General features: G+C 44.1%; 1 protein-coding gene across 1 annotated transcript in view; it reads right to left on the bottom strand.

Annotated features, from left to right (window-relative positions):
• Positions 1 to 3,664: 3,664 nt before the first annotated feature.
• Positions 3,665 to 19,674, bottom strand: part of LOC146072996 (integumentary mucin B.1-like) — a 197,297-nt gene continuing 181,287 nt past the window's right edge. The window contains exons 13-16 of the mRNA XM_083180168.1: positions 15,636 to 15,746; positions 11,510 to 11,549; positions 9,444 to 9,582; positions 3,665 to 3,936 (exon numbers count right to left, since the gene is read on the bottom strand). Of these exons, the coding sequence (XP_083036294.1) occupies positions 3,780 to 3,936; positions 9,444 to 9,582; positions 11,510 to 11,549; positions 15,636 to 15,746 (447 nt within the window). The 3' untranslated portion in view covers positions 3,665 to 3,779. The remainder of the gene's footprint in view (positions 3,937 to 9,443; positions 9,583 to 11,509; positions 11,550 to 15,635; positions 15,747 to 19,674) is intronic.

Raw genomic sequence — 19,674 nt, 5'->3', positions numbered from 1 at the left:
GTATACCATTGTGGCAATCCAAAGATTAGAGATGTGCGGGCTCTGTTTTCTGAAAGATTAGCTCCCCAAAGTTCAAGGATCAGAGAGTATTCAAGCCCCAGCTTTGTTTTTTGTTTATATTTATCCTTCAGTGCAGTGTTACTGAGCTGACATATCTCCAGTACCCCTTGGTGTAATATTGGCCTAACATATCTCAGTCTAAATTGGCTGCTTTTCATTGCCACTCAAATTACTTATTACATATTTTAATGTTTTTAGTGTAAATTTCTGATTTTTCATCTACAACATGCAACCTCATGTTTCCTCCACTTCAGCTTCCCCATGCCCATCATTGTTTCTTCCTGCCTCTCTGTCCCTAGCTCTTATGGGTGGTCCACAACCCTTGGTTCCCCTAATTGGCTCCATCAGCTACAGCAGCAGCCCAAGAAATGGGCTTATCATATCCATAATGGAGCATCAATTTAAGAGTTCCAGGCTACCCTCACATTCCAGTGGTTTTGCAGCTTGATGCTGTTGAAGGATGCCTTGTCCTCCATCCCATCCTGCTCCATATCATAGTAATGGGCCTGGCTTTTCCTGGAATATTTATAAACTAATTTAAATGATGTCCTACAGTAAGTGCTGTATTGCTCATTTTGCTTATTCAATGAATATTGAGCATGCGCACAGGTTGTGGCAAGAGAGATCTAACAAGAGCAGGGATGCATCAAGTAGGCCCCATGCAGTCTCTGTCAAGGCTCCCTCCTCTTTTTCTGGCACAGCAATAGACTCTGGGATCTAGGTACACTTGGAGCACCATAAGTACAAGCATGTGGGGCATAAAAGGGCCTGCTATTACTTGTAGTTCCATAGTCAAACACATATTTATTCTATAATTTACAAAAAATATATCGGTGGTCCTCTACTCCCCCAGGGACCCTGGTCAGGGCTGCAATGCTATAAGGTAACAGGGATAGGATGCATTGATTTGGACGAACAGCAGATGGCCACTTTGGCTCAACCCTTAACTGCCAACGTAAATACCTAGAAGGAATCATACAGCCATACTTCACTGGATCGCCTGAAATCCACCCGAACTCAGCAACTAAGCAGTGAAAGGCTGGATCAGTACCTATATGGAAGACCAATAGGGAATATCTTTTGCTGTATTCAACGACTAGGACAATACATCTGCTGTGTTCTTAAGGGTGCAGTCCCACCGTGTTCCTAATCATCTGATTCCTCCCTCTCTTTACACTGCCTGATCCCAACTGTACCAACATCTAATTATAAGATAGTGATGGCGGGATGTGTCCTGTGTGAGAAACGTTTGCCACCCACTAATTACCAAATTATATATAAATAAGGTTATTTGGCAAACTTTTATCTAAATCATTTTCGCTCACAACAATCCTTAAGTGATTAGCCGAAATTCGGCAGGATATTTTTTATATTACTCACAAGGTGTGCTTATGTGAGTTCTAAATGCAATTTATTTTAAAAGCTTACCATTAATAGTTATATTTTAAGATTTACCATCTATCATCCTATTATTCACATGATTTCTTTACAAGCGTGCCCCAAAAAACCTTATTGGTTCCCTTGAGTCTTTCTTAGACTAATTTTTTCAGTGCATATTCTGAACTATCTTTGGGAGCACCACCAACCAGTGATTGCTAATCAGGCTCTCCCTGGACAGCTGTCATTCATGTTGCTAATTATTACCCTTGATCCTTTCATGTAAACAAAATATTCGCTCAGCCTGTGCCAACTCGCTCTCTATCTAAACCCATGGTTGGGGGTTAATGTCACTGCCACAGGGACCGGTATAAATGTGTCCCCCAGAATTATTTAACTGACTAATGGATCTTGGAGCTGGTTTCAAAATATTGGGGACCCCTACATCTTTTGTCCCCCATACTTTTTTAAACCAGGACTGGTCCAACAGGCTGGTGCTGGTTCTTGAAATCTGGGAAACCCTAGTAATTTTTTCCCTGTATTTTTAGAACTAGCACTGGCTCATAGAGCCTCAGTCTGGTTATGCTTAGAAGGGAGACTCCACACCATTTTTTTATTTTAAAACAGGTTTATTTATGGTTTTGTACATAGAGATACTGTATATGCAAAAACATATACAGGAGGAACATAATATTCCGTTAACTACTGCATTTATAAATGTGATCATGTAGATTAACCCAAGAAAGAAAATGATAAATTTGCAGCGTTTCATGTGGACCAAACGCCGCCCGCAGTGCCGGCCGCACCTTGTATCTGCACATGTGCCAATCAGCTTCTATTATCTTCTAGAACGTGCTAAATAAATAAGTAGATTCCGATTGGTTGCCCATAGCAACATCCCATCTTAAATAGAATTTCATCTTAGTAAATAATTACTGTTATTTTTATCCTACAAGAGGTCGCATAAAAATAACTGATCTGAAAAACCAGATGGAATGGCTCCACGTGGGGCAATGTTGTTATGATCTCATGGCCTGAGGACCTGTTTTTGCAACTGCAGGGTGCAAGAAATGCAGGCTGCCCCTGGAGAGTGCCAGCTCCTACACAGGGACAGAAGCCATGTTATGCACTTAGGGGGTTATTCTGGTTCACTCCTTCTGGCAAATTCCTTCTTAGATGGACAAATCCATGTACACTGCAGGTGGGGCAGATAGAGTTAGACAAGACTGCCATTTTCTTTTATCTGACCTGCAGTGTCTCTGGGCTACCAGAGGTGCTGCTGCGGTGTTCTGGCCTGCAGTATATTTGGGCTGTCAGAGGAGCTGCTGCGGAGTTCTGGCCTGCAGTACCTCTGGGCTGCCAGGGGTGCTGCTGCAGTGCTCTGGCATGCAGTACCTTTGGGCCTCAGGGCAACTTATAGATTGTTCCTGATGCCTTGTACCTGATCCCGATGCCTTGTACCTGATTTTGATCCTGATTCCTTGTACCTGATCATTACAATACAACTATTTACATTTGTCCTGCATCCATGTTTTGCTTTTCTCCAGCAAGTATAACCAGGGCTATTTTTTAGCAGGCTCCAGCAGGAACTGAGGCCCTTATTCTAGTTCACTCTTTCTGACAAAATCTTTCTTAGATGGACAAAACCATGTGCACTGCAGTGCACATGGTTTTGTCCATCTAAGAAAGATTTTGTCAGAAAGAGTGAACTAGAATAAGGGCCTCAGTTCCTGCTGGAGCCTGCTGAAAAATAGCCCTGAGTATAACTCGCCTTGGAGTTAACCTGTCTAGGCAGGTGAACTCGTAACATTCAGCACTGTGGTGTAACCCCTCGGCAGGTGACATCAAGGTCCAGTTGTATGTATGGATGCCCGATATGTCTAGAGTGAAATCTGCAAAATAGATTGTTTTATACTTCTCTACATCTACTTATTATAATCACATTCACATTGTTTAATATAAGAGTTTGTGACTTTATTATGTTATGCTAATTTTGCACTCATGTACTGTATCTTATTAAAATAAAAACTAAAAGTCCAAGTATGTAATTTTTTTATGTATAACTTCAGATTATTAAATTTTTTGAGAACTATTAGTTTTATATATTGATATTACTGTAATTATCTAATAAACAAGACAAGACAAAGAACACTAGAATATATGTTTTATTACTAACACTGTAATACATGATGTAATATCATGTAATATCATAATCCTAAAGCTCGCTACAAACATACCTATAAAGCTTAGCACTAGCAGGTCTCAATAAAATTAGCATTTCGATTTTTTCTTTGTAAAACGTGGCTTCATTTAATCAATGTTTGAATGCTTAGAAATTATTATTAGCGGCAAGTTTTGCATGCGCAAGATGTAATGTGCTTGTATGAATAATCCTTCTTGCTGCCATCTTTGCATGTCAGTGTAATATTCCTGTCTTCCGTTTTCTGTTGTTTGCAGCAGGAGCAGTCATTCTGGACTATATGAAGATCGGTGTCAAATCTGAAAAGTACAGAACCGTTATTAATAAGATGCCTGAAGATGTTTCACCAACTCTAAAAGTAAGGGGGAAATTAGTTCCACCACCACCACCACAGCCCTGTAGATTAATTCCAATAGAATAGCCTGTCTCAAGGGTTCCTTTTTTAAGTACTTCGTACATGATGTCTAGCTGTCAGCACTGCTGAAGTGAAGAAGAGAAGCAGGCTATGTGAATGCCGAAGACAAGGTGAGAGGGGTCCGAAGGGACACAGAGCGGAGAGGTAGCTGCTGGAGCGACACAGGGTATGGGGTTGCTGGATTGACAGAGACAAATGTGTATAAGAGGCGTTTCTGTGAGCATTTTGTGTGTTAGGGGCACAATTGTAGGCATTATTTGTAAGGGGCTCTTACTATGGACATTTTGTGTGAGGGGCACTTAATGTGGACATGTTGTGTGAGGGGTACTTAATGTGGACATTAAAAGTTGCAATACTACTGTAGGCATTGTGCATAAATGACACCACTGTGTTGCATACTGTACATGTAAAAGGAATACTACTGTGTAATGTAACTTGAAAAAGGGGAATTACTGTAAGTAATAACATGAATAAGGGACACTACTACAGTATGTTGTGTAATATGAATCAGTGGCACTATGTCCGGTGTAATAGGAATAATATTATGCTATTGTGTGGCATACTTTGAATTTGGGGCACCATTTTGTGACCACACCACTTTATTGTGAGGCCTCTATCCTTTTAGAAAACATGGTAGGTAGGCACAAATTTATAGTTTGATGGGGGTGCTGAAAACCTTGGCACCGGCCCAAGCTCGGTGGGGATATGGTCGGTTGGTCGACCTAAAGATGGTCGACAGTCCTTAGTTCGACACCACTAGGTTGACATACGGCAAGGTCGACACGGGTCTAGGTCGACATGGGACAAGGTCGACAGGTCATTAGATCGACATAGTCTATGTCGACAGTAAAAAGGTCAACATGGTGTTTTTTCGAGCTGACATGTGCCAACAGGCGGTATTTCATGCCCCACCATCCACTAAGGCATGGTGGGAGAAAGAATAGCGTGCCGAATGTAGCGAGGCACTGTGTCCGAAGCATGGCGAGTGCAACAGTGCACTTTAACCTGTGCCCATGTCGACTGTGTCAACATTCAGGTAAAAAAACTGTGCAAAACCCCATGTCAACCTTTTGACTGTCGACCTAGACCATCTCGACCTAATGCTTGTGTCGACCTAATGAGCTGTTGACCTTGTCCCATGTCGACCTAGACCCCTGTCGACCTTGCAGTATGTCGACCTAATGACTGTCGACCATCTTTATGTCGACCAACCAATCCATAACGGCTCGGTGGCTGGGGAAAATGAGTTCCACAACCTCTCCGGGACCACTTTAAACCCTGAACTACAGTATTCTCATTGCACATTGTCTCTCTATGTAGCTGATAATAGAAAATATAGGAACTTTATTTTATGCTTCTCAATTACTGTATGGATTTAGATTTATTGCTTAGTGAAGAAAAACATTTAATGTGATCATGTGAGTTCAATCTAACAGTAGCTGCCCTGTGACTGGATTGAAAATGTGTGGTTACACGCCACTCTGGTGCTTGTTATGTGGCAGGTCGACTGCTAATATAACAAATAAAATAGTGGGCCTGAGGAGAATCTAGAGAAAAAACGAATTTGTGGGTGACATTTATTAGAGGTCGATGTTGGGTTTTTGGCGAGCCCAATCACGCTCTCAGCCTGTGTCGCGTCCATGGAGACGCATAAGCCGAAGACGCTCTCAGCCTCTGTTGCGCTGGGACAGCACGACAGAAGCTGTTAGTTGCATCGGAGAAAGCCAGTTGTCCCCGCTGTCAGTGCGGGGGGAGCCGGCTCTGCTGCAGAAGGGAGACCAGCGCTGGATCCTGGATTGGTGAGTATATTGTTGTAAAAGTGAGGGGTGTGTGTGTGTAATAAAGTTTAACTTTTCTGTGTGTGTGTTTTCTTTTAACATTCTTTTTACAGGTGGACTACAATTCCCAGCGGGCCCATTAATGCACCGCATGCTGGGACTTGTGGTTCTCCAAGTCCCAGCATGCAGGGGAGGTCTGCTGGCACTTGTAGTTCTCCTGTATTAAGCAATGTTAGGAATGTGAGTTGAACCCTATCAGGCCGGCGTCCAATGGCCAGGGACACCGGTGACAGTCCCGGGCTTCAGCCTGGGGGGGACCCCTTTATTGGGGGGTCCCCACTCCTCCAGGTACCCCGTCCAAGGCTGACCAGCCACGGTGCTCATGGTACGGCCGGGGGACCTTATGTAAAAAGTGTCCCCCGGCTGTGGCATGACACTGCGGGCTGTTGGAGCCCGGTGCTGGTTTCAAAATACGGGGGACCCCCAGATTTTTTGTCCCCCGTATTTTTGGAACCAGGACCGGTCCAAGAGTCCGGGGCTGGTTTCAGAAATACGGGGGACCCCTACGCTTTTTGTCCCACGTATTTTTGGAACCAGGTCCGGCTCAATGAGCCCGGGGCTGGATATGTACAGATGGGGGACCTCACGCCAATTTTTTTTTTAATCACAAAATCGCACATTTCAACAAAATTGCACCTTTTCATGACTAAAGAAATCGCACTTTTTCATTCCGAAAATCGCCCTATATCGCACTTTCTCACACTTTTCATGCCGGAATACACACCTCATTAAATATGCAAATTCGCGGCAAAAATGCGATATTAAAAAACGGCGATATAGGGCGATTTGAGAAAAAAAATCGCATTTTCTCAAAAACGGTAAACCCACTAAATCTCGCCCAGCATGTTTAATCTACAGCATGGGTCTTCAAACTGTGGCCATGTCCCTTCAGCATGGGTCTTCAAACATGTCCCAGCATTCCCTGACAGTTTTGGCATGCTCTTATAGGAAAAAATGTGGCAATGCATGCTGGGACATGTAGTTTCACAACATCTGGAGGGCCGCAGTTTGAAGACCCATGATCTACAGTATATCTGTATATTCTGAACTCTCCAATCAACATCTTACTGATCTCATTGATCTTGTTGAGGCTTGAACAAATGGCAAACTAGTGCAAAAAGTCTATCGCCTTTTCTGATATATTAAGTGGCCTCACAAGCTGACTGCATGATGTCACCCTCGGAAGGGGTGACACCAAAGTACCGGTTCTACTGAAGTGACAGAAGCTGGATTCTGCAGTGTGATATTTTCCTGCAGCACCCAGCTCCTGTCACAGAGGAAGAGACACCCCACACCCAGCCCCATCTCTGTGTGCAACCAGCATCTCCGGGGATGTTAGGGACACCCCCAGAATTACGGAATGGAGATTTTGTGAGACCACTCTCCTTTAAATTAGGCCATGTCCCCTCTAGACAGCAGCACCTATAATCCTGTATGGGGAAGGGGGGGGGGGGGGGGCAGGGGAGATTTGTGTGATGCCTCCAGATCAGTGGTTCCCAACCCTAGTCCTCAAGTACCCGCAACAGTGCACGTTTTCCAGGTCACCCAGCAGGTGCACAGATTATTCAGGCACATTTTAATAGATCCACAGGTGGAGCCAGGGCCGGACTGGCCATCTGGCACTTCTGTTAAATGCCAGAAGGGCCGATGGCCCTGTGGGCCGATTTTTCAGCCAGGGTAGCAGTGGCTGCCCTGTGTGTGCTGCCGCACGGCCACGGCCCACCCCCTTCCCCTCGAGGCCTCTCCTCCCCATCTGGAGTGACCCCTGACGTCCCGGCCCTGAGACTGACTATATCCGGCGGCACCAGTGGCGTAACACCGACCAGCGAGTGTATACAGAGCGCAGGAGCTTGCCGGCTAGGACATGGAGGGACAAGTCTGCTCTCCTGCTGCAGTGCGCAGAATGCTCTCTGCAGCAGGCTCAGCACTGGAGGGGGAAGGGGTTATGATTTGGCAGTGAAGCAGCAGCAGGGCCACCAAGAGGAGCCAGCACTCAGAAGATGGACATGTGGGGGAGTGGGAAGAGAGGAAGCCTGGAGCGTGTAGGTGGAAGTGCTGGTAATTTTACATGTTAGGGCAGCAGCAGCGACTCGATGGGACTCCAGCGCTCAGCGTTGGAAGCCCTGTCCACTGACCGCAGGACCTGCAGTTTGTGGATGGGGCCTCTAATGCTGAGTGCTGGAGTCCTGTCTATGCTGTTGTAGCATTGTTGTAGCAAAGCCTTTTCTTAGTACTCAAATCCCCCCGTTTTCATCCTCTTTATTAATATGTGGCAAATGATTCCTCACCCCTGTAGTTAAATACAGCCCAGGCAGGTGGCACATAAGAGGTTAAAGATGTGCAGGGTACCTTGTGTAGCATTGTGTGTAATGGGCATCACATTGTTCAGCATTTTGTGTAATGGGCATTACGGTGTGCAGCATTTTGTGTAATGGGCATTATGGTGTGCAGCATTTTGTGTAATGGGCATTACGGTGTGTTCTATAATGTGATGCCACACCTTTCCATGAGGCCATGCCCCTTTTCGCTGCGCAATGGTCCCACCTGCTGAGGGTGGGCCTGTGTGCTCAAAATGCTAGGGCTGATTTCTGGTCCCAGTCCGGCCCTGGGTGGAGCTAATTATATCACTTGTGATTCTGTGTGGAGACCTGCAAAACATGCACTGTTGGGGTACTTGAGGACCAGGGTTGGGAACCACTGCTGTAGATATATCCAAGGTCTAGATCTCTCTCTCACTTATTGCAGTATGCAACTGCCTGACGTGTGCTTGTAAGCAATATAAAATATTTTTCTCTTTTTAATATAAATAGACCAGTATACTGTATATCAATGAAAGTGTTGTACAGTATTAAGTGTCAGGGGCTTCCACAGACTTAGTGCAGGGCATCATGGCACAATGTTGTTTTCATCCCTCCAGGGGTCCCGAAGGTGCCGGGCTGCTCTCTGAGACTGTCTGTCTGCAGTACCAGCTCCCACACAGTGGCATGAGCTGAGTCCTGCACATACTGTTGTGCAACACCTGCCTTCTGTCACTGAAGTGGAGATAGCATTTTGGATCCCCCATTTGGTAGGTGACACCTGGAAGTGGCCTGCACCCTTGTATTGACACTGCTTTAAGATATATTTTTGATCTTTAATAAATATGTATTGGTCCTTCATTATGAAACATTTGCACAAGTACTGCATGTTAGGCCCTTCATCATACAATTTTGAAAATAAGACTTCTTTGAAATGATTATATATTATGGAATATGGCGGCACACTTCCTAAAAGAATGCAATACAAACATGCTTACTGATACTTTTAACCCTTTAAGTGCCAACATCTCTGTGAGAGATGTGCAAAATATCTGCTAAAAATGCCAGCGTCGCTCACATTTGTTATATAAATTAAAATAAAAAATGTTGTGTAAAAAATTGTTTCTTACATAAGATAAACAATACAGGTTATTATAATGAATAAAAATGTTTGCTTGGGAATTTGCACACCTATTTCGACAAATTCACATGGCACTTAAACGGTTAAGAATGATTTGACAGATGTGAAAATGTACCTTAGTGTATCTTTACATTCTCCATTACATTTTGCCATGTGAGCAAATGCTGAGCAGGTTTGGATGACTTTATCTTTTGAATCCGAATATTTAATAGATATTCGTAGAGATGTTGGTACAGGTTTACATGTGTTGTTACCTACATAGGAAAAAAGGAAACAAACATTACAGTACAGTTTGTCAAAGTCTGCAATTTATCATTTTCAGTTTGGCCCACTGTAACAGCTGGCTTCATGAGGTAGCCCTGCTAATACTGTATTCCCCTTAAGGACTACTTTGTTTTCCTCAAATAGCTCTTTCTAATAATGGGGGGGAAGGTAGTGTAACCGGGAAGCCCCAAACAGACGGGGCAATGGATGCCCCACGCTGAACCAGCTGCCTAAGCTCAGATTGCTTATCACAGAACTCAGAGGCTTACTTCCATTGCTGGTCATGGCAGTATTCCTGTTAGCCGTTTGGTGCAGGGGAGCTAGGGAGTGGTCCTGGGGCATGGAGCATGGCGGGCACCAGGTTCCGGAGTCTGCCTGTGCCGGAGCGCACTGGAGAGGGGAGGCTGAGGCAGGTAGTTGATGAGTCCTGGTCCTGCATGTGTTCTCCCCTACAGGGAGCTGCCATGTTGGAGACCAGATCATTCCGATTACATCACTGGTTGTGTCCAGCCAATCCATTGCAGCCTATTCTCTTAAAAAGTGCTTGGCCTTTAGCCATAATGCCAGTGCTTCAGGTTACTTGCTGTTGTAAGGTGTTCAAGCTCTATGCTCCCAGATTAATCCCAGAAATCACTATTCAGCTGGTGGTGCTTTCTGCTTCTCAGTGCTACTCCTAGACCACCAGTTGCTGCCAGCTGGAGTCCCGTCAGCGCTGTTGCTGCCCTAATATGTAAAATTACCGGCACGTCCACCTACACGCTCCAGGCTTCCTCCCTTCCCACTCCCCCACATGTCCATCTTCTGAGTGCTGGCTCCTCTTGGTGGCCCTGCTGCTGCTTCGCCGACAAATCATCACCTTTTCCTCCTCCAGTGCTGAGCCTGCCGCAGAGAGCATTCTGCGCGCTGCAGCAGGAGAGCAGACTTGTCTCTCCATGTCCTATCCCTGGCATGCCAATCACCATGATGCGCTGGGATTTGCACATTGCGCCCCATTCCTTGCAAGGGACGTGCAGGTGTCCGAGACACTGGTGTGCCACCCGCCAGATCAGAGCATCTGGCGCACCAGTGGCAACAATGAAGCTGGCTCCATCTGTAGCTTAGTGATGTACTGCAGTGTATAGGGGGATGTAGTGTATTTAAGTAGTACAGTGTATATGGGGATCAAGGCCCTGATTCTAATTTGATCGGTCCCCCATGTGTTCGCATGGGGGACCGATGTTGAAGCACTGTGCATGCGCATAATTAGCTATGTGCAGGGCTTCTGTGTGGGTTCCTTCGCCAACTTGCACTGTCGTAGTTGAGCTCGCACGGGGGCAGATGGGAGCAGTGGCATCCCTGTGCAAGCGCTGGGTGTTCTCATGCAAATGCAGTCATGACGCAGTGTGTCGGGGGTGGGCGGCTGACGTCACATGACCCTTGCCTTTATGTCTTTCCGACAAGAAGGCAGTTTTGACTTTAATTAAATATACCCACATAACAGTGTACAGCTTCACTTGCAATGCTTCTGGCATGGTGTCTCGCTGTGCTTGGTAGACTAATATTGTCCCCCTCCATGTCCACTGGCATGGTAGACCATGAACATGTCCTTTTTGGAAAACAAAAATCATGAAAAACTCACGTTGACCCTTTTTTATGTGAACCTTTTGCTTGTGTCAACCTTTTGCCTATGTGAACCTAATGCATGTTGACCTTTTTGTATGCCAACCTTTGGCCTGTCAACCAATAGTGGTCGACCTGAAGACTTTCATGACATTTCCACCATTGTTCTTTGCATTTCATTGTAAGTAATCTACAATTTTCACCCCATGTGTAGCCAGCTTCATATCTGAATCCTAATACAAACATCTTTGTACAAGTCATGTCTATACTAGACCGTTTGTGTTTATACATACAGTGTCAATGCATCGTTTCACTTACAAGTATAGCAGCATCCAAACTCATCATATGTTCTTCTATCCTAAAAAAGAAAAATCAAAACCGGATTCGGTGAAACTGAGCAGATTTTAATATACATTTAGGGGAAAATAAAAGTAGGCCATAATAATTGCTTTACTATTAGGTGCATGGTAGTAAATTACGGGATGCTAGCCCTTTAAAACAAATACACACAGATGGTAAATAAAACAGTGCTCATTCAAACACTCAAACTAATAACAACAAAAGCAATTCAGCTTAAGTAAAAAATAAAATAATCCTTTTATTCACACAAATAAACGCAGAATACTACACAGTAATTGCTGGTATCTGAGACTAAAAAGAGTGGGAGAGAAATCTTATTAGTAACACATATTGCAACATATAGACTAATACATAGATCGACCAAACATGTCACATACTCTAGTTACAAATAAGTACAAACATCCATCTCCAATAAATCTCAGTACTAGAGCGAAGATAAATTAAATAAAAAAATATATATGATTTTTGGTCACTTACTGTACAATCATTTTTTCTTTAGCAGTCTGGGTAACACTAGATCATGAGATTGCAGGTTGCGCAAGAGCTTAGCACACATTCTACTGTAGCTTTAAATTCTGAACTCCCCCCCCCCCCTCCCTACAAATCCATCATGCCAGTACTCAGATGTATGCTATGAAGTTTTTTTCCACAATGCAGCTTCTAATATCAGCAGGTGAGGTTGCCACCCAAAAAATGAAGAGACGCCCACTCAAGCAACTACAACTCAAGCCTATACAGAAAGAGCAAAAAATAACTACTGCTCAAGTAGGTCTATGGATATGCAGACTGGCTGCAACAGTGTGGCATGTTTTTGTATGCTAGGACTCACAGCTGACATCCTATATACATTCTTAAAATGGAAATGTCACACCTGTTTTTTACAACCACTCCTCACTGCTGATCACTCCGTTCGGTAAAAAATTAACTTTGTGTCCATCTCTGAATCAGGCCCATTTTTAAATTCAACCTGGAGGGCAAAGATGGTTGACCAAAAATCTTGCTCGTATGAGGGCGGGAACACAGTGTTGCCCAGTCTGTTTCAGAGAAAAGGGTTTAATGGTAAGTGACCCAAAATTCTATTTTATTTTTCAAAATGGCTGGATAACACTAAACAATGGGATGTTTATCAGCCGGGAGAATCATATGCCCAAAGTGGACAGTGCCAGAGAAAAGAATTGTAAAAACATCATCGCCCTACTGCAAAGGGCATCATAAAGAGCATGAAAAGAATTTGTGCGGCCAATATAATAAATGTAGAAGCATATCCACAGAGCTGCATGTGCTCCAATCAACCCAATTTCAAGGAGGTTATTGTTAAAACCAAAACAACTTATGGCTGAAATGTAGAAATTATATGGAGAATCACTCTTTCATTATGGAAGACAAGAAAAGGTGACTTGAAGGACAAAATCTCTAACTTGGAAACATGGGACCTTATTCTGATCAGTGCGGTTATGTCCGCGTGCGTTCGGCCCGCCGATGTTTTGTGTCTGCGCATGTGCAGAGGCGTCTCTGCGCATGTGCGATCGGGGCGTACGGCCAAATCCCGCATGATATGTTAACACTCCGAACAGGGGGCGGAGAGGGGCGTGAAGGGCTATTTGGGCTCATTACCATATGCATACGCCCCGCGTTTCATGGGCGTTCCCATGCAAACGCTGGGCGTACGTATGGTAATGCGGCCGTGACGCACGTGTAGGGGGCGGACATATGACATCGCCGGATGTCAGCTGCCCGCCCAGATCCCTGCTTTTGCACGGAAAAATGTCCGTGTGGTCTGAGGTTGCGGGAGCTGGTGGAGCACTCGGTCCTGCATTCGATGGTCTGCGACCATCGAATGATGGGGGAGGTTCCCTGAGATGGAGGAGGCGTATTCCGTGAAAAATACACGTGCGGTATTTTTACAGCTTCTTACCGCATACGGACGGAGTTGGCGATCCGTATGGAAGGCGGGGTTTCGCACGCACGGTCCTGGCCGCATATTCGGATCCAGCCGCACCGATCAGAATAAGGGCCCTGGTGAGCTGAGGCAATAGCCATAAGGAAGTCTAGCTTCCAGCTCAAAAACTAAAGATCCACTGAAGGTAAAGGTTAGAATGGAGTCTATGGGGATATTCAATCTGGGATTCTGACTGTTGGAATGCCATGACAGGTAGAATTCCAGACCGCTCAGCTGCACTTTAACTTGACAGGCAGAATACAATGTTCCGGTTGTCGAGTGTCGGAAAGTGGGCGGGTCAACAAAAATGTCACAGATTGTCGAAAAACACCCATGAATTTCACAATCCACAGTCGTTTCCAACAAAACAGATTCAACTTGTTTCAAAGTCGGATCTGCTTTGTCGTCATCTGCCTTAAATTCTGTCAGAAAGTGCAGCATTGAATAGGAGATGGCTGCTATTTCCGCACGCTACAGTATTTCCGTAAGGCAGGTTTTGTGGCTTTCTATTTTTGTCTTCACTTTTATATTGAGACATAGGGCGGTATTCAATGAGCCGGAATCGCCAAGTTTTATGGCGATTCTGTGTTTTTATCGTGTGTGCCGGCGATTTTTGGAGCCCCAAATGCGAATCACCCTATTCAATGAGCTGAAATCGCCGATGACGACCGGTGAATGAAGCAGCAATCGCCAAATGTTATTCTCTACAAATCGCCGTTTTTTGTCTATAGGATTTTACATGGGGAATCGACGGTAGTTGAGGGGAATCGCCAAAAGTGTATTCAATGAGAAGTTGGCGATTCCTTTTTCTTCTTTCATATCGCCGTTCCTCACCGAGTGTCCCTCGTCATCTTTTTCTGGTGAACTTTTATAGGAACATGTGAAATAATTGGTTTTAAGTGTTCTATTTAACTATGCAAGTCTAATGTATTATTATTTGCTGCCCTTGTGTGATGTCATGGTCGTAGAAGTGCTATACAAATATATATTTAATTTTTTCAGGTATTTTTTTTTTCTCCCACAAAGCACTGTTCTTACCCATGGTGCACCTCACTTACCCATGATTCTCCTCCCCACCTCACTCCTTCGTTTGCCCTTTGAGCAGATTACCCAGCGTTTGCCGTATGCTGTATGGGAAGCGTTTGTCCAGGGTAATTTGCTTTTTTCTTGCATTTCTCTGCATTTTTTTAAACAACTGACTACATTAATGCGGCTGTATAGGGAAACGCCGGTATGGCTGAGAATCGCCGTTAGGGCCGGCGATTCTCAGCCACGTTGAATAGGGTGACTTGGCGACTCCCCACGAATCCCCATGCATGGCGATTCACAGCTAAAAACCGGCGATTGGCAGGCGAATGTTAAATCTGGATCACTGTGACCAACGATTCTGGCTCATTGAATACCGCCCATAGTGGAGATTCATATTTTGAACTTATTTTGTGAATTAAATTATTATCTTTATACCTAAGCTGAATTGCTTTTGTAGATCAACCCTATTCATACTGTAGGTTTGGCTTGATTCCTACTAGCATCATCAGTGGTTTGCCAGCCCTATCCTTGCAGCAAAATTAATGTCTGAAAATGTTGCATTTACAGTACATACCTCCCAACTGTCACAATTACAGTGGGACAGTCCCGCTATTTAGAGACTGTCTTGCTGTGTCTCCTGCAGGGGGCAATGTCCCACAGGTGGCAGTTTGGGGAAGTCAGAGATCACCACTTCTCTGCTCTGCAAAGCAGCTGGTGATTGCTGAACAGATGCGCATGGCATCTCTTTGGTGTACAGAGGGAGTGAGTAATGGGAGCTCAGGGCTATCCAGTCACTAAGGGAGTGCTGGGCACGCCCTCGAAAATGATAAAAACATGGATCACCTTGACAAGTCATGGGGAGAAAAAAGAGAAAAAAAAAAAAAGGAAATACACGTGTGTGTCATATTGCTGTACAAATTATGCAATTATCATCGACACATTTAACGTGTGTGACTATTTTCACATTGGTGATTATTTTGTTCTTCTATATGACAATTATTTAACAGGATGTGCACTGTTTATATAAATGTATGCCATTGTTCCTTCTTTATTTGGATGGATTTCATTACATAATGTCAGTTTGATTATATGAGATAAGATTGTTCTTCAAATTACCGTTGTGCAGTAGCTCTGTTTTGGACATGTCTGAACCAATGCTGTCAAACCAGTCACATTACAAGTGTAAACGATGCATGGATTATCTGGATCTCTGAAGGAGTCATTCATCTAGAACATTAGAAAAATAGGATTTACTAACACGGCATAAAATATAAACATATTTTTCAGTAATATTTTAATGGAGTGAAATAGAAAACTCATTTTTTATACAGCTACATACTCTTCAAGGGTAGAATATCAGCACTCTGACAAGAGTCAGGATTATTTATGCTGGGAATTTTACTTTCCTGCATGGTGGACAAGCAACTTGCAGTGATCAAGAAAATGTGTCATCCAGTCTGTGTTCCTGAGTGAATGCTGAGAATGCACTGGCAGGCCCACAGGCAGAGCTACCATTGGTGCAGTGTACCCTACACTGGCCCCAAGGCCCACTGCTGCTTCCTGTCACCCACTGTTTTTCCCTGTCCCACTCTTCATTCAAGGGGTGTGAACATAATTCTGCTGCTTGGAAAAAGCAACCAAAATAACAGTTATTATGATCATTCCCAGAAACAACCTTAATAAGTTACACAAGAAAGGCACATCTTGACATTGTATTCATGTGCAATGGTGAAACAATCATTTAGATATTTGCCACAAGCATAATCAAAACAAGTGTAAGAGTCCCAAGGTGCAATAATCCATTATGCTGCAACCTGTAAGAAAAGAACCACCAAATCCTAAACACCGTATGAGCAATAAAATTATACAAAACATGTCTGGTGCTCCATTAAGATCTTGGGGTAAATTTACTAAAGTGTGAGTTTTTAGAAGTGAGAAATGTTGCCTATTAAGATTCTAGCTTTCATCCTCTAAAACAGGCATTCCCAACCACGGTCCTCAAGGCACACCAACAGTGCAGGTTTTAGTGATATCCAGGCTTCAGCACAGATGGTTTAATCAGAATCACTCAGGTACTAGTTAAGTCACCTGTGCTCAAGCCTGGACATCACTAAAACCTGAACTGTTGGTGTGCCTTGAGGACCGTGGTTGGGAATGCCTGCTCTAGAAGGATAAATAAATAGAGTCTGATTGGTTGCTATGGGCAACATCTCTAACTTCTAAAAGCTCACACTTTAGTTAAAAAAAAATGGGTCAGCTGTATAGTGTGTATAGTATCAACTTGGCATAACAAGGACATCTGTGTTTCTCAGTAGATGACCTCACAATGGAAGGCCATTCAATATACAATCACTGCACTTCAATCAAACATAAAAAAATTATATTTTTGTTTATCAGGGGAAAATGAATCCCTCACACCCAGGGGCGGATCCAGGATAAAATGACAGGGGCGGCACCATGATAAAAAAGGGTTTGGGTGGGGGAGGGGCGGTGTTAGTGGTGCCAGTGTACATGCTAAGAGAGTGGCAGGAGAGGGTGGGAATGGAATTAAAAATAGGCCCTGGCATTTAAAGTACGCAGGCCCACCATGGCGACAAAAGTGAAGAATGTAGTTGTGCGCGCGCCAAAGGCTCGCTCCGGAAAAGGGTGTGTGGCCACTCAACAGGGGGCGTGTCAACACCATATACAACTTCTACCCATTATGCAACAAAATACTAGACCCCATTATACTTGCCCCTTACACATGATGCCAAATGGAATGAGCCAAAATTGACATAATGCCACATGGATTGAGCCAAAATTCAAATAATGCCACATGGATTGTGTCAAAATTCACATAATGCCACATGGATTGAGCCAAAATTTACATAATAACACACACGGATTGAGCCAAAATTCACATAATGCCAAATGGATTGTGTCAAAATTCACATAATGCCACACGGATTGAGCCAAATGCATAAAATGCCACATGGATTGAGCCAAAATTCACATAATGCCACATGGATTGAGCCAAAATTCACATAATGCCACACGGATTGAGCCAAAATTCACATAATGCCACATGGATTGAGCCAAAATTCACATAATGCCACATGGATTGAGACAAAATTCACATAATGCCACATGGATTGAGCCAGAATTCACATAATGCCACACAGATTAAGCCAAAATTCACAATACACTTCATAAACAGGGACATTGTCCACCAAAGGCGCGCATTAAACATTTACACCATAATTTCCATTACACGTTAAGTTACACGCCATTATGTCCATTATGTGTTATGCCAAACACCATAATGCCTATTAAAAATTATGCTACATAAGTGCTGCTTCTCTACGTGCTCATTGCCAGAGGTTCCATGCTCGTTGCCATGTGGGATTACATGCTCATTGCCAAGGGGTATTAGTTTGTGGTAAATGCTCGTGGTAAATGGGGGACAGCCGCCGCCAGGCAGAAGTTATAGCCACTGACAGTGGCAGAGCCTGGCTGTATTCAGAGCACTGTAGGTCCCGGCTATTTGAAATAATACCCCTTTCACACCAGAAAATGCATTCCCAGGTTGGCCCCTTTTACACCAGCCTAGTCCCTGCATTTTCTGATGTGAGGGGGAGAGAAAACCACCCCTCCCCCCTTTAACCAGTTATCTCATTTAACCGGCTATATCTTCGGAACCAACTGACCCATTTACATGAGACAAGTATCATATTGAAGAACTTTTAAATGGGCTTTGAATGATTTTGGTAAAGTGAAACTAGAACGTTTGGTTCCAGAGTAATCTGCCCTCAAAGAACATGAACAGCCATGAAATTACATTTCAAAAATAAAAAAATCGGTTTACACGCAATATCTCTGGAAACGATTGACCGATTTGGACCAGCCTGGTATCATATTGAAGGCCCAGCGATTTGGAATTGGAGATCAACCACAAGCTTCTGCAATGCCAGGGGGGAACTGGCAGCCACCGGAACTGGGTGGGGGTCGGAATTGACGTGTCCCATATTATCCTATGGGGAAAAAACGTTACAGCTTTGCCAGGCGATATCTCCGGTTCCCGGGGGGCTAGAGACACGGGGCTGGGCTCGTTGGAAAGCCCTGGTCCTCGGCTACAAAATAAATGACAGGGGGGGCACGTGCCCGGGTGCCCCCCTCCTGAATCCGCCACTGCTCACACCACGAGAGTGATTCTGATTGAATTGGTCCCCTGCCCGTTCGCACATGGGACTGATTTTTTGGTCAGCTGCTCCTCCGCATAGTTATTTATGCACATATACAGCCGCTGTCGAACAGTCACAGAACTCGTGCACAGAAGTCCAGATGGGGGCGTGGGGCTGCATCCTGCGGCATTACCCCATGGGAACGACCAGCGTTTCCTGGTCATTCCCATGAAAACGTTGGGTGTTCCCAGGAAATCCCCTGATGATTCGGGTGCGGGGGGCTGACTTAAGGGGTTGTCAGCTGCCTGCCTGCTTCCCGCACAGGGTGCTCAGAGATCTCAAACACCACAGAGGTGTCTCAGATCTGCGAGTGCTGGAGAAATCATTCAATGGTCGCCGAATAGATGATTGTGCAAAACATCCATTCGCAGCTATGCAGGGGTTCGCGGCTTGTGAGGGGGACAGGTGGCCCGTGTCTGGGATACTCCCAAGACTGCGAAATTCACTTGCGAGTCAACCAGAATAAGGGCCCATATGTGAGAAGCAAACTGATCAATGATTACATCTGTGAGATAAAAACTGATGACGTAATTTGATAAAAATATATTTTTATCAATTTTAGAATGTATCAACTATATATTTGTCAAAGAATGTAATGTGTAAGTTATATTACTGTGTGAAACGACATCTTTTCTGTCAATAAAAACTATTTATATAAAAAAAAACCAGTGATGACGGAAACCACAAACTCTGTGTGTGCAGAAAAAGAGACCTCATCCTTGTTGGTCATCTGCTTTTTTATTTTTATAAGCAAGTAGCATTGTCTTTATATATAATTTACCATGGAACAATGATCTTCTCTAATGATCAAACAGATCAGAAGGTGAGTGGGTCAATAGCTGTCAAAAACTTAAATACCTGAAAATCTGGATATTGAAAATCATAATCACAGCCTCACTGGAACTGGAAATGCTTAACTTGCAGCATAATAATAC

Source organism: Crinia signifera, chromosome 4 (assembly GCF_055691185.1).
Source record: "Crinia signifera chromosome 4, ASM5569118v1, whole genome shotgun sequence".
Lineage (NCBI taxonomy): Eukaryota > Metazoa > Chordata > Amphibia > Anura > Myobatrachidae > Crinia > Crinia signifera.
This window is presented reverse-complemented; position numbering and strand designations above follow the sequence as displayed.